Consider the following 17,973-nt stretch of genomic DNA (forward strand, 5'->3'; position numbering starts at 1 on the left):
TAGTGTTCACAAGAGTGTTTAATTCTTTAAAACACTCACACAAACAAAACCATTTCTAATCCAACAAATTGAAAGTTCAGAAAATATTTTTTTAGCCGAAACAACCTAAAAAAAGCAAATTAGTACTACTATTTTTAGCCCTAGTTAATATGAAAAATGATAAAATTGTTATTTGATCCTCGAAACTACATCATATTAAAGTATAAATTGAAATCCCCACAAAAAAGTCAGTAACTAACATAATTTGTTACGTTGCTTTGCATCTCTTTGGTAATTATAAATACATTCATTAGCTGACAAAGTCTGTCAATCAGAATTATATAAAAATTGAAAAATAAACCACCTAAGCACATCTAGGAGACCTTGACTATCCTGGTGCACCCACAAGGAATACCTTTTCACAGCGGGCAAGGCGCATGCATGGCTAATAAAGCTGCTGCTCAGGTCCAAGAGGTTGTGACTGAAGCAGTATGGCGATAGACGATAATCACCTTGGCCTCGCGCCCTCCCACCCACACACACCACAGGAGGTTGTTAAATTACATATTGTCTCTCCCTTCATTCCGCTGAGTGCCGCACCATAAGTTCACTCTGCTTTTTTGTCTGCCTCACCCAACCAATTTCTCCAGCCTCCAATTTACACACAATAACATAATTCTCAGTGCAATCTAGTTATAGGGCGAAAACTACAAACCTTTATCAATAGAGGGGGAGGGGGATCGTGTGAATCGATGAGCCACGGTTCCATGAAAAACAGTAAGTTATAGCCTACATATTTAGTTAATTGCGCAATCGAGCATTTATTTGGGTCATCTATTTCCTTTAATCACGTCAAAACAGACGATCCTCTTTTTGTTGCTTCATGGAACTACAAAATGGCACATAATTAAAATACCAGCTACCATTATCAACAAGCTGCATATTGATGACCATCACCCTCCCAGAAAAAAAAATCCGCCAGTCAACAATATCATCGGAAAAGATAGTAAGAACAACTCGTAGCAAGTCCCAGTTCTGCATTATTTCATCATGGTGTGCTCCTAGTTAGATGAGATGAAAAACAAAAACACCTATATGTGAAGGAAGCAAGGAAACAACATTTAGTATAATCAGCCACACCTTTGGGTGCAATTCATGTACATCTCTATCCTTTTGAGATCAATATGTGCTACAATAATACGATGCAAAATTCTTCAATCTGTTGAGAAGGATAGCATGTAGACTCATGTGTACAGATGTTGCATATATAACGACTGCAGAAAGACCACAATGAACCTTCCAAACTCCATATTCATAAAAAAATCGCAGCCAAACTTTTGAACATAATTATTAATGAGAAATAGTTTTGCTGGACATGGACATACCATGCAATCAAGATCATTATTATCATGGGACGAAGTGAAGTTTCTCCACATTTTTTACCTTGTCTTGCAGATGATTTTCCTTCATGACAAAATTCACCACCAGATATTAAAGATTCATTATCAACAGAATTCTGCCCTTAGCATCACTTTGTTCAACTGCATGAAACTTCTGAACCTGGTCTATGCTCTTTAGTATTTGCAATTCTATACATGTCCTTACATCATCATCCATTGGAGTACTTGTGGGTAGATATGGTGCTTGTCGAGTTGTCGTCCTTGTTGCTTACCCTTGGAAAACAACCCTCGCGACATAAGAGGACCATACCATGGAGTTGCACAAGCTCCACTGCCACAATACAAACCTCCAGCTCGTCCTCCAAGTCAAGGTTGCCGGATCCATGATGTGCTTCTCGAGCTCTATGACCACGACCTGTCAGTCGTTATTGATGCGTTGATCGACGAACTGGCCAGTTAGACACAGGCGTCGAGTGGGCCGACAACATAATGGGGCAGTGGCGTGGCGTCGTTGATAGTGAGACGAGGCAAACCATGGAGTCGCGCTGCGGTCGATGACCGGGCGGCCCTGGCCATGCCCAGGTAGGCGGTGGATAGATGCTGCCTACAGGACGTGGCTTGGCGATGGGGCTAATGGAAGTGGACGGAAGTTGGATTGCGGAGAAGGGACTTGGTGGCGACGCCCTAAACCTAGCTTCCGTCCCTCGTCATCCAGCCATGCATGGCGGTGGGCGCAGGAGGGAACAACGGGGGCGATCTTTTTGTTCCTGAGATTACTGGATGGGGAATTATCACATCCTTTTTTCTCCTTTTTAACGACGGGATGTGGGGTGGCGATTTTTTTCGATCAACAGAACCTGGGACGAATGAACAATGTATGAACTGCGCTTTAGGGGTAGAGATATACATATGTTTTGGTAAATAGTGATTTGACTTGAACGATTTTGGTAAGTAGTGATTTGATTTGAACGAGTTAATGTATGATACTGTTTTGAGAAAGTATAGATTTGATTGAATTAATGCATGTATTAAAATGGACCGGCCAAAGTTGGCTGAGGATGAACGAAAAGTCGTCTAAACACGCTTGCGGGCGTAATATAAGGTTTGTTAATGGGTTAATGGAAGGTGAGACGAGACTATCAACTGAGAGATTAGGAGTAAGAGATGTGTAGTCTGTGAGTGTTGCTAAAAAAGAAAAGCTCTCTATACCCCATCCTGGCACGCTTCTCGCCCCGTTCCCCAGCCCCGCGCCGCAAACGCGACCTGCCGGTTCATCACTTTCCCCGCCGCCTGCTATCCTAGCGCGGTTCGATCCGCCTCTGGGTAAGCTCCTCCAATTCTTGCTCCCCCAGATTTTCCCGCAATTCTTCTTTTGCGTGCTAGAGATCCTTATTTTGTGTTGGAGCAGTCTAGAAATCTTTCTTTCTCCACTACTTGTCTAGACTGTTTTGTTCTGATGATTTATTCGCCAGAAGTTGGATTGGCGAATGGTGGCGCACCAGGAGGCGGAGGCGACGACAACGACGACGGTGGACCCGATGCGCCTGGCGTCGCGGTGGCGGTCCCCGGCGGAGTGGGTTGCCACCGCAGCGGCACTGGACTCGGAGCCCATGCCATCCGAGCTGAACACCGCCAACAGCTCGGGCCTCTTTGCAGTCGTCTCCGTCGACAAGATGTCCGTCAAGTACCTCGGCGTCAACCACCACGGCCATGACGTCGGAGTCGTGCAGGCCGACTGCCCCGCTCCCATGCACCGAGCCGTCTACTACTTTGAGATGACCGTGAGGAATGCTGGGCTCAAGGGCCAGACCTCCATCGGCTTCACCACCGAGAGCTTCAAGATGCGCCGCCAACCTGGGTGAGCCACCTTTTCTTGGCTCTTGCTGCTATTTTGGTCTCTCTAGCCTGGGTTTAGTGCTCTGCTAGCAATTAGCAATTCCAAACTTGTCTCATTTTGTGAAAATGTACTACTTTGTGGTATTCGTGCTAGCTGCATAACCTGTCTGAGTCTGAGATGACGTGTGATAGCTGAAATTGCACAATCTGGGCGAGGAAGGCCAAATAATACTCCCTCCGTCCAGAAATACTTGTCATCAAAATGAATAAAAGGGGATGTATCTAGATGTATTTTAGTTCTAGATACATCCCTTTTTGTCCATTTTGATGACAAGTATTTTCGGACGGAGGGAGTATGTAGTTTTTAGTAGTTGTATGCGGCTATTTGTTGTAATTCCTATACCGTTCATGCTAAAAAGAGGTTTTGTGAATCTAATGAACTTTCCCATTGTTGTTTGCCCTGGTGGGCATGTCTTTTTCAGGCAGTCTGTTAGTTGTAGCGTTGCTTGCTATGATCTCTATTTCTATGTAATGCTTCATATATTTTATGCGACCTGTCTCCTGTTCATTTGAACTGACTTGAAATTTGACCTGCTATAACACTTTATTTTAGTGGTTGCTACTTGCTACTCAACGACAATTACCTGCTGATTATTCTTTCTGTTCTTTCTTCATTCCAGTTGGGAATCTCAAAGTTGTGGATACCATGGCGATGATGGCTATCTTTACCGGGGTCCAGGGAAAAGTGAGTCTTTTGGTCCCAAATTCACATCTGGCGACATAATTGGCGCTGGAATTAACTACATAGAACAACTTCTTTTCTTCACGTAAGTGTTGTTGATTACACTGTTTGTTTATTTGATTCGCAGACCATTACTCTTCTACGAGGTTTTGTATTATTACATAACATTACATTTTCAGTTACCATCCTTAATATTTTTTGTTTTCTTCTGAAGATGAATAAATGCATTTTGTTGGTACTTTTGTCATTTAACTTCAATAAAAAAATGATAGTTTTGGATTTGCACTGCCACCATAACTTTATGAATGGACATATCTTCCTCTTATGCACTCATGTTGAATGCTGTATGCACCATATGCTTATCTCTTATTCTCTGCATTAAGTCCGTCACCTGTTTAATTTATTTAAAATATTGTGCTGTGCTGTGATCTAACTAGTTGTAGCATCTTGCAGAAAAAATGGATCTCTCATTGGAGCCTTTCCAAAAGATATTAAAGGACCACTATATCCTACTATTGCGGTCCATAGCCAGGATGAAGAGTAAGCTGTCTCTTTCTATAGTGATTATTATGTTGGTTTTGTACATGCTAAATAGAAACTAAAATTTGCCCCCAATATTTCAACCTTAGTTGCAAAAACATGCATACTTATTGAAGCGAATTCTCCCTTACATTTATATCAAGCCTTCCTGTCCTGATTTACTGAATAAATGTTGCTATAGGAATTTATTTTTAATCTCTCATGATTATAATAAAGAGACAAGACCAGTGGACATCTTTTAAACCGTTCCACAGCTTTAGAGCATCTCCAACAGCCGCGCTTCGCGCCACACGCTAAAAACTAGTTTGCCGCGCGCCGTTCGCCTGGTTTTGCGCGGCCGCCAGCGCTGGCTCCAACAGCGGCGCTAAAATGCAGCGCGCAAAAAATGCAGCGCGCGCGACTCGCACAAACAACATATACATTTCAAATAGAAGCAAAAATGATCAAACTAAACAAAATAAATCAACAATAAATAGTTCAATTTCGTTATTACAACCCAAACAAATAGTTTATCGTTCAGTACAACAAATAGTGCAATAAACACAACAAATAGTTCATGAACAATACAATGTCGAACGCAGAAATCATGCTCTTTGTCGTCCATGCCATGCCCACCACTCCTCAATGAGATCCTTCTGAAGATCATTGTGCGCTGCGGGACGCCGAATGGCATGATAGGAGGCAACAAAACGGGCCACCCTTTCAGCCCTCCGTCGCACTCGCACGGGATGTCCCAAGAGCTCATACTGTGAGTAGTCTAAATCTTGGCCACGCTCATTCTCGATGGTCATGTTGTGCATGATCACACAAGCGTGCATGATGTACCAAAGCATTTTTTGATCCCAAAATCTAGCCGGTCCTCTCACAATAGCAAATTGGGCTTGCAAAATCCCAAAAGCTCTCTCCACATCTTTTCTAGCCGCCGCCTGAGCATTGTGGAAATCAAGATTTTTCTTACCTTCCGGCTTTTTCAACGGCTTCACGAAGGTTTGCCACTTTGGATAGATGCCATCCGCTAGATAATAGCCATAGTTGTATGTACGACCATTTGCTACAAACTGCACCGGTGGCAACTCACCGGTGGCAATCTTATTCATCGGTGGTGACCGGTTGACAACATTGATGTCATTCAAAGATCGAGGCATTCCAAAGAATGCATGCCAAATCCAAGTCTCTTGATCGGCCATCGCTTCAAGGATTATAGTGGAACCCTTTTTTTGGCCGTGGAATTGCCCATGCCATGCCTTTGGACAATTCTTCCAACTCCAATGCATGCAATCTATTGAGCCAAGCATGCCAGGAAAGCCGCGAGCTTTGTTCATCGCCAATAGCCTTGCGGCGTCTTCAGCATTGGGAGATCTCAAATACTCCTCGCCAAACACTTGCACAATTCCGACTGCGAAGCGCTTGACACACATGATGGCTTGGCTCTCACCCATAGCCAAGTGATCATCAACTAGATCAGCCGGGATACCGCATGCCAACATACGCAAAGCGGCTGTCACCTTCTGAAAGGTGCTATGCCTGAGCTCTCCGGTGGCATTCCTCCTTTGCTGAAAAAACCGGTCATGGCTCGCTAGTTTCTCTGCAATGCGCCTAAACAAGTCGGTGCTCATCCTAAACCGGCGACGAAAATACGACTCCGGGTATGTGGGATTCTTCATGAAATAGTGCCTCATCAATCTGTTATGGGCATCGATCCTATCTCTCCAAATTTTCTGCCGACCCATAACCGAACCACCGTGCTTCGGTTTTTTATTGATATGCATAGCTAGGATCATTGCAAGATCCTCCTCCTCTTCCATATCAAATTCTTCTTCGGAAGAATCATACGACGAACTCATCTACAATGTTCAATACTATGCTATAAAAACTACAATCAAAATGCACCAAATTCATGAAGTTTGAGCAATACATACCTTCTAGGCGTTTTGTCGAACACCTTGCGGGCGCCGAGCGGCAGCGAGCGCTCGGGCGCTGTTCGTTGGAGGACGGACGCGCGCGAGGGGCGGCGGGACTACAGGGGGGGCGGAGAAGCCACCGCGGCGCGGGGATAGGCCGATGAAACGCCGGAACGGTCGCCGGGTGGCGCGGGCGGCGGCGGCGGCGCGGCTGGATGGGGGGTGGGAGTTGCGAGCGAGCGCGCGAGAGTCCAGCGCGCGGGAGCGGGCGCAGCAAATAAGCGGCGAGCGATTGAGTTTCGGCCCGCGCACTGAACTACATATGCCGCGTGCGCTGTTTTTGCGCGCCCGCTGGAGCAACTATACCGGTTGCGCGCGCGCTAAAACGGGCAATTTTGCGGCGCGGCGCTAGTTTGGCGCGGCTGTTGGAGATGCCCTTAGTGCACTTTGGTCTCAGCAATTGTTAACTAGGCTCCTTCTATAGAATCATCAGCTTTTGTGTTTCTTCGTTAGTTAAGCCACATTTTATAGGAAGGATTGTAGTAATCAGTAATTACAGGCCAAGTGGACCAATCACAAGAGCTCTGACCAAGAAATTAAATGAAATAACCCCTATGCTTATTTAGCAATGAAAGCATCTGAGTTGGTATTCAAAGTTAGTTAAAATATTTGCTGAACACAGTTTTTTTTTTCTGTATCTTTACTTGACAGACCCACGTAAAGCACAATTCACTCGTTTATTTTGTTTCTTTCATTCATAATAGCTTCAAATTGAAGGTGATTTTCCTTTGTGCTTCCAAATCATATACTTTATTAGTAACACTTGGTAATGACTCTTTGTTTAATGCTTATATATAACTTCTATGCAAAAATTAATTGATTGAATTTTAGATTTTGACATTCTGAATATAACATTAGTAAGTATTTTCTCACAGGGAAAATTTATGATTAGTTTAGGAGCTAATAAGTGCTACTGAATTGGGGACTTAGTAGTTAGTACCAAGAAAAAAGTCTATAATACCATACGAGCTTTGATAGACTGCAAAACCAGGTATTATGCCCCTTGATATTGTAAAACTGCAAATAGTCCCTGAGGTGGTTTTGCCAATGTGACGGATAACATGACGTACAAAAGAAAAATCTTCACCAGGTAAAAGTTATCTCGACCCTCTCCTTATCTGGAGGGCGAGGTTGCCAACCCGTCCCCTGCAACAGTGCAGAGGGGTAGGGTGTCAGTGGAGGACATCCAGCACCATGGCCACAGCAGGAGCAGCCTGTGGTGCTGTCTGTCATCAGGCGCTGTAGTGGCAGGTCCTCAAAGTTTCCAGTGAGAAAGGACACACAGAGAGCGCTATATCAAAGCTGACCTCCTTGGCACGCTACAACCTAAGCTGGAAAAACTGCCTCCACAAAACACATAAGGCTGTTGTTTGCTCCAGTTCTAAAAGATCAGGAGGCTTAATACCTGTTTTGTAGTTCAAGGTTTAAACAGACACACCATTAAAGAGTGGGGAGGGGTAATATATATTCATTTACCATTGGTTATTCTATCGATCCCGTCTTCATCTATTTATCAACCACCTAACAGAAGCTATTCCTTGTGTTTCATTGCTGCATATACCTGCCGTGATTGCTTTTTTTGTCAGATCTGATTATTTGATTTTTTTTTTTGCAAACCAGGTTGACAGTAAACTTCGGAAAAGAACAGTTCTGTTTTGATATTGAGGTGAGGCAAGATATTGCTGCTACTTAAAATTGTCCTAATTTTTCTTATCTCATCTGCAATTCCTCTTTCCATGGCCTAACTGTACACCAACAGTATTTGCATCCATGGAACATGTTTCACTGTATTATGATTATCCATCCCAGTTTGCTGGATTTGCTGCATCTTTAGGTGCAACGATTTTTATGTACTCTGAAAGGAATAATAATAATCACATACACTGTTAATAAAAAATTGGTTGATTTTTTTTCTAACATAGTTGATATAGTTGCAAACTAATGATGTGCTTGTGATAGATTTTTTTGTTGAGGACTGTGCTTGTGATAGATAAACACTACACAAATATTCACTTGGTGTATACACTATAGATTTTTTTGTGTTTGATGCAATTCACTCCTGTTTGGCAGGGTTATATTCTTGAGCAGAAAATGACGCAACAATCTATTAGCGACAAACTGTACTTGCAACCTGATATCAGTCATTGGTATGCCTCCATATACTAAATGACAGCCCATTATGTTTAGTGTTGCATCACACGATCTTAGATGTGGATCCAGAATTAAGGTCAACATGGATATGATTTAGCCATTTCACATGCACTAAATGATATGCACTGTTTACTTATTTTGGGTGCTGTTTTGTTGTTCTTGAGGTTTACCATTTGGTACAATCTACTTCGTAGCTTGCCATCTTCCCATCCAACCTTATGTCGAGCTTTGTTTCCACTAAGCTGGTTTAAACATTGTGTTGCATAGATCATTCCTTTCTTAATATTTAAAATCATTTCTAGGCTGACGCGTCTTATGCTTATGTACCATGCACTTATGGCAGGATTGTTCGTTCATATCTCCTACATTACGGCTACCAAGATACATTGAATTCTTTTGATGCGGCAAGTGAAACTGACCCTCCAGCGAATCATCAAACTGGTTATGGGGAACCTCCTGAAATGTATGGTCTTAGCCACAGAAAAATGTTGCGTCAGGTAAGCTGATACATTACATCACATGTAACTGTGTTTCTGCGATAAGTCTTATTTGTTTATATTTTGTCCCCTTAATTAGCAGCTCCAGAGAATCTGATCTCTTGGTTAACCTTTTATGCAATAGTTTAACAGCTAAAGATCAGTTACTAGCCAGATGGATGAACCCGTTGTGCCCATGTGTGTTTTAGTGTAGTTATTGTCTTTGTGTGCCGTGGTGGGGTAACCGGACTATTGTTTACTATAATTCAACACATTTTATTCTTTTGAAGTTGTTCATTTTTACATTTGATTGGCCTCTGAAAATGGTATGGTTGCAAGCTTCAGGAGAATATCCTTAAATTATGAAACAATTATTGCCCACTCCTCTCAGCTGTTATTTAGATTGCCTTAGGCTTGTCATTTTCCATATTTTTTCTGTACAGTACTGTTGTATGCGAAGCCCATCACTATTGGCCCATGAGGCCCAGGCTCAGGCCCATTCAGTCAAGTGACTAGCTGACCTAGACAAGGAGAGGCATGATGCTGTCTGCCTCTGAGCACCGCTAGAGCCGTTGCAGCCACCTTGCTACGTCTCCTAGATGCTCCACATGGAATCAGTCGCAGGCGGGGCACTGAAGACGGCGGGAACGGTGGTCTAGTCGTTGGCCGGATGGCTGGTGGCAGGGTCCGGCGAGGAGGCGGCATTATATCTGGGCATGGCTGTGCGCGCGTGTGCGGGCGTCCGGCGCTGTCGGGCTGCGCGAGAGGGGGCTGCAGGACAGCAGGTGCTCTTGTCGGAGATCAGTCAGCGGCGGCGGCAGGACTGAGCGGGAGCGCGATGGCGTGTCCAGGCGCAGGAAGGAGTAAACTCCTGCGCCTCGTTCCTGCTGATGCGGAGGTAGCTAGGGGTGCTGCACGAGCTGGAGGCTTGTGCTGCTCTTGTCTCTGCTGGTGCTGTGTGGCTGTGCTTCTGCTGCTGATTGGAAAGGGAAGAGGAGACAGCACTGAGAGAGCTGCTGGTGCTGAAGCTGCTTCTGCTGATTGGTGAGAAGGAGGTGGAAGAAGAGGTGCTGGAGGCGGCGACGAGCTGCTGCTGGTGGTGGTGTGCACTGCTGAGGGCTGAACTGCTGCTGCTGTATTGGAGTGTAGAGTAGGAGCTGGTGGTGCCTGTGTTGCTGCTGCTTCTGCTGGAGGTGTTGCTGCTGTGTGCGGCTGTTCGAGGAGGAGGGCTAGCTGCTGCATGTGGCGCCTGGGAGAAGATGGCAGGTGGTGGGGTTGTGGATATGTTCAACGACTTGGCGGAGGAGACCAGAGTCATGGATTCCGTGTGGCCGGATGGTGGATGTTTGTGTGACGCAGAGGAAGGAGGAAGGCACGTAGGAGATGAAAGCTGGGAGGAGACCATGACCTGAAGAGGACACACATGTGCCAGGCAGGTGTGAGTTGCACGAGGCAGAGGAGGCAACGGCGAATGTCGTTGGTTTGTTGTCAACATGTGCAACAAGTATGTGGCAGCACACGTGTGCTTTGCTGCTTTTCCTCGGCGAAGTGATGCAGGAAGTAGAGGATACGGGTGAGATCGAACAAAAGGATACCCAGGAGGATGCTAGTCTTCCCAGTTTGGCTCATTTTATCTGTACAAATGGAGGCAGCACTGAAAAGGCCACAATAGCTGCTCAGAGAACTGATCCGGAGTGGGTACTAGACTCGGGTGCATCTCAACATGTTGCTGGTGACTTCAGGGAATTTGAGTCATATGATCAAGTCACTCACACTACCTCACAAAGTAGCACTTTATGCACATCTGACAGGACATTGCAGCCTATTAAGGGTATTAGGACAGTTCAATGTACACCTGCTATTAAGTTATCTTTAGTCCTACATGTGTTAGCTTTCCCGGTCAATCTGCTGTCTCTGAGTACTCTAATGACCAGGTGGACTGTAGGATAACACTTGACAGAGGATGTGTTTGATTCAGGACATGCCGTTTGGAAGGAGGATGGGGATTGGAATAAGGCATAGGGGAGGCATAGGGGACTGTGGTACATGTACTGTGAGGGGCTTGATCGGATGGACAGCTCAGTGATTGCGACAATTGTGGAAGAAAGAGTCCTTGGTGACGAAACATCATTACAGAATGGGGCATGTATCCTTTGTTGAAATGTACAAGCTATTTCCTGATGTAATGAATGAAGTAGACAAGAACAAGCTGAAATGTGATGTGTGTGAGTTTGCAAAACTTTGCTAAACACACAAGGACGTCTTATGTGAGCAAGGGACTTAGAAGTATATCCCCATTCATATGTATTCACTCGGATGTGTGGACAAGTCATGTGGTGTCGGATAGTCTGCAAAGTATTTTGTGACCTTTATTGATTGTCACTCGCCTATGACATGGGTCTATTTGATCCGTCACAAGGACGAAACTTTCCAATGCTTCAGGAGGTTCTATGCCTATGTGAAAAATCACTTCACTGTTCAGGTACAAATGATAAGAAATGATAATGACACCGAGTATGTGAACAAAGTGTTTGGGACTTTTTGTCAGAGCAAGGGCTTTTGCATCAAACCTCATGTTCGGAAACTCCTCAGAATGGAGTGGCAGAAAGGAGGAATCGACATATTTTGGTTGTTGCTCAATCACTGATGTTTACTACTATGAATGTGCCGAAATTCTTGTTGACTGAAGCTGTGATGACTGCGACATACCTGATCAATCGCACATCATTGAGAGTACTAGGTATGAAATCACCTTCCGAGTTACTCAGGGGAAAAAATGATTTCGTGGTTCCTTCCAAGCTGTTCGGTTGTGTCTTCTTTGTCAGCGATCACATGTCATCCGTGGGCAAATTGGATCCATGGGCCATCAAGTGTATCTTCATTGGACATTCTTCTAGGCAGTGCGGCTACAAGTGTGGGAGTTCTGAACGAAGGACCTTTGCGAGCATGGATGTCACCTTCAGGAATCCAAACCATTTTATGGTGAGAAAACTGATCTTAGTGGATTATCTGAAAGTCTTGACCATACTCAATCTACCTTGATAGGTCAAGAGGGTGGTGGTAGTTGTGGTGGTGCTGATTCAATGCTGCAACAACCAATTGAGGGTGACATTCTGGTACGGTGAAGCGAGTAGCAGCCCTAGTAACTGATAACACCGCCGAGTGGTAGGCTAAGTGAAGAACTGATTGTGATTGATGGGGTGCCGAGTCAGGCAGACGATGCTCCCACATGGATCGGTTGTGTACCGAAATGGACGGTAGAGCAAGATGAGTAGCTAAATATAGGCGGTGCTTCCATCTGGGTCGGTTATGTACTGAGGTGGATGACAGAGCAATAGGAGTAGCTAAAGGTGTACACGGAAGCGAGGTGATGGTGTTACAACTACTCAAATTGGTAGTGTGCCGAGGTGGATAGCAGAGCAAGAGGAACAGCTAAAGGTGTATTCACAGAAGCGAGATGATGGTATTGCTATCAGAGTGAGCAACTAGGCCAGTCATTGATGGAGCAACAAGGTAGTACTGATGCGATGTCCATCTCCTCTGATGGGGATAAGGTTCAGTTGCTACTGAAGGGTCAATTGATAAGCCAATTGCTTTGAGGAAAACTACTCGAGCAACAACAAAAATACCCCAACGACATTGGAAATTATGTTACCTATGAAGCATTTTCTAGCCTACAAAGCATTTGGTTCTTCTCTTCGGTCTGTGTCAATTCCGACTGACTTGAAGAAGGCAAAGGAGGGCTCAAAATGGCGCATGGCCATGGTGTAGCTAGAGGATCTATGTAAGAACAAGACATGGGTACTACCACCTTGTAATAGGAAATAAGGCAGCCAGCTGCAAGTGGGTATACACTAAGAAGCAAAATGCAAAAGGAAAGATTGAAAGGTACAAAGCAAGGCTTGTGGCGAGGGGGTACAACCAGACCTACAACATTGACTATTATGAGATATTTGCTCCAGTGGCAAAGATAAAGCAAGGTTTGGGACGAATGGTGATGGGTGGAAGTGGGCAGAGCTATATGGTGGAGGCGGGTAGTTTGGAAGCTGTTGTTTTGCTGGGTCTGGAGGGATAGAAATAATTGGTTTGTTGTGCTGGATTGGGTAGGACAGGGGGTACTGGTGGGGTGGAAAGTAGTATGGCGAGTAGGGTGGTTGCAAAGGGGACATGGTAGGCACTAGCGATGGCGGATTGGTGGCGGCGGTGGCTGAAAGTGAGGTGCTACCGGAGACAGCTGATGCTACATGAGAGGATGCGATTGATTCGGCAACAGAGGTAGATAGAGGACCCATGATGCCAACGCTGGTAGCCAGCGGAACACTAGCTGGTGGACGAGTCTCGTAAGCCGCCATTCGAGTTGCTCTTGATGCGGCGCCCATGTTTTGGCGCCAGGAAGCACGATCTCATGCTCGGTGTTGTCCCCAGGGCCAGAAATGGAATCTGATACCAAATTGGAACAACCTTTGGATCTGAGGGTTATTCTGTGGCCTGGAGGTGCATGGGGGCCGACGGGTTGTCGACGGTGCCGCCGCAGTAGCAGAAGGTAGCAGGGATTAGAGATAGAGAACATAGATTAGGGAAACTAGACCTTGTTGATTATTGCTTGCCTCTAAGCTTACACGGGTAGGTCCTTTATATAGGACATGGACTAGTATTACTTCGACATTCTTCAGACTCATAGGAATCAGACTCAAATACTACCTTAATAGAATCTGGAGACTACCAAAACAGATGCATCCTTTTAGGACATCGAACTGCCCTTGTCTAGCCACAGCCTAACCTGCCCCTGCTGCCTTGCGCCTTTCATAATGAATTCCCCACGCAACATTAGGGCACACCAAGGTGACGGTGCTATAGCTTTCTTCGTCCGCCCCATTGCCCAGTGCCATGCCAGACTGGCTACCTACGAGTGTGGGCTCATTGGCCTCATGCATGCCATTTGACATTGAAGATCATATTATGGGGTTGTGCTTTCTGTGTGCGGACAGACCACTACAGTTTCAACGCTTGTCCACTATCCCTCAACACCACTGGGTCAGCAAGCTCCCTGATTATGATTTTTCCATTGAGTTCCTCCTGGGCAAGCTAAACATTGTGGCTGATGCCTTGTTTTGTCGGGACTCTCGGGAGGAAGACAGGGACTGCTGATGGCATTGTCCAGCCCGTCCTTCACGCTTTTTGGTACCTTGCGTGCTTCTAAGGCCATAGACCCAACACTGGTGTAGTTGCAACAGCAGCATGTTGCGGGGGACCTCGGGCCTCCTTGGGGCTGCACCTATAGCCTTCTCACATATGGTGGATGCATCTACATCCTGCCATCCTCTCCATTATTTTCCACCATACTTGGCTGTGACGCCCCCGCTTCGACCGTACACTAATCATACACGCAAATGTGTACGATCATATGGTGGGACTCACGGGAAGATATCCCAACACAACTCTAGACACAAATTAAAATAATACAAGCTTCATATTACAAGCCAGGGGCCTCGAGGGCTCGAATACAGAAGCTCGAACACAAGTCAGCGGAAGCAACAATATGTAAGAACAGACACAAGTTAAACAAGACTGCCTTAAGAAGGCCAGCACAAAAGCAACAACGATCGAAAAGGCAAGGCCTCCTGCTTGGGACCTCCTAACTATTCCTGGTCGTCGTCGGTCTCCATGTAGTAGGCACTCTCAGGGTAGTAATAGTCGTCGGTGGTGGCATCTGGCTCCTGGGCTCCATCATCTGATCGCAACATCCGGAAAGGAGAATGAAGGGGGAAAAAGGGAAGCAAAGCAACCGTGAGTACTCAACCAAAGTACTCGCAAGCATCAGATCTATACTAAGTATGCATTGATATCAAAGGAAGGGATGTATCTGTGGACTATACTGCAGAATGCCAGAATAGAGGGGAAGGCCTAGCCTATCGAAGACTAGCATCTTCAAGCATCTTGCAGCATTTAGAAGAGTACAAAATAGCATATTATAATTAACAAGCATGTTGTAGTTTTAACGTCCAGATATCCTTCCTCGACTCCCTGCGAGAAAGCAATCCCGGAGCCAACATATCCATCACATGTCTGAAGTATCCATTTCTAGTTGTAATAGATCGGGATACAACTCTGAGCGTCTGTTACCGTGGACACGACTATTCAAATAGATGACTTCCATGCAGGGGTGCACCACATTACCCAACATGCTTGATTACTCTGGTCGGACACACTTTCTTGGGTCATGCCCGGCCTCGGAAGATCAACACGTCGTAGTCCTACCTAGCCTCCATAGAGGTCCCCGCCGGTTTGTATCCTAAGCGCTCCGGGGTCTTGGGCCCATCGCCCTTTGCACTTCGGGTCGTTGCGCGCAGGGCGGGTCCAGGCACCACCTTTGCCTGGATGGCGCCGCCCCAGCCGTGCCGCAATGCTGAACTGGACGTCTGACAGAGCTTTCGGAAGAAACGTACGACGCCGAGTGCCCATATCTGTTCCTGTGTGGTGGTTAGTGCGTATAGGCCAGTGGCCAACTCAGATCAAATACCCAAATCCTTAGTGTGTTGGGAGCTCGCGGAGACGAGTAGAGACTCACGATCATGTGACCCCGTCGCCCCGTCTCGAGGAAATACGACAAGGGCCAGGCCCAACCCTCTCTCTCTAGGGCGGTCTACCTGCCCGGCCGTGCCTCGTAATTATCTGGCGGGTACCCTCCAGGTCGACCTGACAAACCAGAGACTGTCGGGAACCCTCCAGGTCGAGCTGACAAACCAGAGACTGTCGGGAACTCAGGTCCACCTCTACCGGGCTGGTACCGCCTATCCCTTCAGTCCCGCAGTAACAATACACGGGGGCTATAGGTAAAGGTAACTGTGTGTCCGTGTCATCAAGGGGGAAATCCGAGGAATCACGCTTGATGGATTCCTTCTCGATGTAACCGTCAAGGTGAACTAGGAGGAATCACCCTTGATGGTTCACACTTGAGGGGTTGCACGACAGAGACGTCATCAGGAGTGGTGAAGGAGGAATCACCCTCGATAGACCATGACCGATTAGCTACGTTACAGAGTTATCATCAGGAGTACGTTACGAGGTATCACCCTCGGCACTCGATAGTAGCTCTGCAGAGTCGTACAACTAAGGGGGTGAGGTGATGTGTCGGGCTCTGGTCGTCGATCACGTTGATCGAGTCATCGGTGATGAAGCAGGGGCAACTGGGACAAGATGAGGGTCACTGATGGATCACTAACCAACCTATACTAAGCAGTTTAGGATAAGCAGGTAAGGTACAATGAGCAGTTATGAAAGCAGGCTATGCATCAAAATAGGAGCAATCAAGTATAGTAGCAAAATCTAATGCAAGCATGAGAGAGAATGGAATGGGCGATATTGGAATGATCAAGGGGGGTTTGCTTGCCTAGAAGCTCTGCTGGAAAGGAAGAAGGGTCGTCGATGACGTAATCGATCACAAGAGCATCAGCAGCGGTCTTGGGGTCTACCGGAGAGGAGGGGGAAGAAACAGTAAATAGAAAGCACATAGGTGTAACCCAGTTGTAAAACATGACAACAGGCAGTGCTAGGGGTGTTCTAACGCGGTACTATACGATGCGGACGGAGGGGGAAAACATTCGGGAATGTTTTCCCAGTGTTAGGCATTTTTTGGTCAGATGAAAGAGAGGGGACGGTTCCATGTTCGCTATGCTAGGGGCATGTGACAGACGAACGGAGTGCGTATTCAGAATTGTCACGTTTTTCTAAGCAACTTTCATATATAAATTATTTTAATCCGAGTTACAGTTTATTTTATATGATTTTTTCAAAGTTTTAATTATTTTCTGAATTTATTAATAATTAAATTAATTCAGAAAACAAATTAATGCGTCAGCATGAGGTTAGGGTGACATCAGCAGTTAACCAGTCAGCTGACTGGTCAAACTGACATGAGGGACCCACGTGTCATAGATAGTGGGTTTAAACAGAGTTAATTTAAACCTAAATTAGTTAATTAGACTAAATGACGCACCCGTCAGTCTCTAACTATTTAACTAATTAAATTAACTTAGTAAAACCTGTGGAATTAGTATTAAGGGGGTGGGCCGCATTGTCAGTGTCCGTTAGGATTTAATAAACCTGGGCCCACATGTCAGTGGCCTGGGGGTTAGTTGTTTTAGTTAGTAGGTGGGGCCTCGGGGTCGGTGGGTGATTAGTAACTAACCCCCGCGGGTCCACTTGTCAGTGGCCCACGGGGTGCCTCCAGGTGCCGGCGCGCGTGGCTGGCCTCTGGCGACCACCCAGGACGGCGGCGACGGCCGGAACCTCGTTGGAATCGCGTACAAGGCTTGGGGGGGGGGGCATGCGGCTGGGCCCGTTCGAATGCCCACGATGTGGCGTGTCGAATCACGGCCTCGGTTTGGCCCGGGAGGGGCGGTAGCGCGCCGGCGACGAGGGCCGCGACTGCTGGAGGTTGTACTAGGGCGGCTCAACAGCTAGAGACGGTAAGAGAGAAAGGGGGAGGGTGCATCCGGCGTGGTGGTTGGAGGCGCATGAGCGGCTGCGAGCGCGGGAAGGGACCGCGCCGTGTACGGGACGTGGCGAGCGGAGCCAGCGGCTACGGTCATCGGCACGGGCGGTGGCGGGCGACCTAGAGAGGAAACGGGGACGGGAGCCTCACCGTGGGGCACACAATGGCTGGCGGGAGGTTAGTAGCTGCAGCGACGGAGGTTGGCGCCATGGATTACGGCGTAGGTGTTGCTGCGCAGCTTCACCGGCCGGCCTCGGGCTTGTGCAGGACGAGGGCGACGCCGGGGAGGCCGTAGGACGGCTCGACGAGGCCCAGTGAGGGCGTTGGCCATGACCACGATGAAGCGACGGCGGCGGCAGCGTTCGATGGATCTGGAGGAGGGGGGTGTAGCGAG

General features: G+C 46.7%; 1 protein-coding gene across 3 annotated transcripts in view; it reads left to right on the forward strand.

The window, feature by feature from the left end:
* The first annotated feature begins 2,568 nt into the window (after positions 1–2,568).
* LOC119316802 (ran-binding protein M homolog) overlaps positions 2,569–17,973 on the forward strand; it is a 19,866-nt gene continuing 4,461 nt past the window's right edge. The window contains exons 1-7 of one of the 3 annotated variants that reach the window (XM_037591187.1): positions 2,569–2,702; positions 2,852–3,237; positions 3,896–4,042; positions 4,411–4,497; positions 8,079–8,124; positions 8,529–8,605; positions 8,953–9,106. In XM_037591187.1, coding sequence (XP_037447084.1) covers positions 2,867–3,237; positions 3,896–4,042; positions 4,411–4,497; positions 8,079–8,124; positions 8,529–8,605; positions 8,953–9,106 — 882 coding nt within the window. In that variant the 5' untranslated portion in view covers positions 2,569–2,702; positions 2,852–2,866. The remainder of the gene's footprint in view (positions 2,703–2,851; positions 3,238–3,895; positions 4,043–4,410; positions 4,498–8,078; positions 8,125–8,528; positions 8,606–8,952; positions 9,107–17,973) is intronic. The other 2 variants (XM_037591188.1, XM_037591189.1) reach the window with 2 other exon arrangements.

The sequence above is a fragment of the Triticum dicoccoides genome, chromosome 6A (genome assembly GCF_002162155.2).
Source record: "Triticum dicoccoides isolate Atlit2015 ecotype Zavitan chromosome 6A, WEW_v2.0, whole genome shotgun sequence".
In the NCBI taxonomy this organism is placed as follows: Eukaryota; Viridiplantae; Streptophyta; class Magnoliopsida; order Poales; family Poaceae; genus Triticum; species Triticum dicoccoides.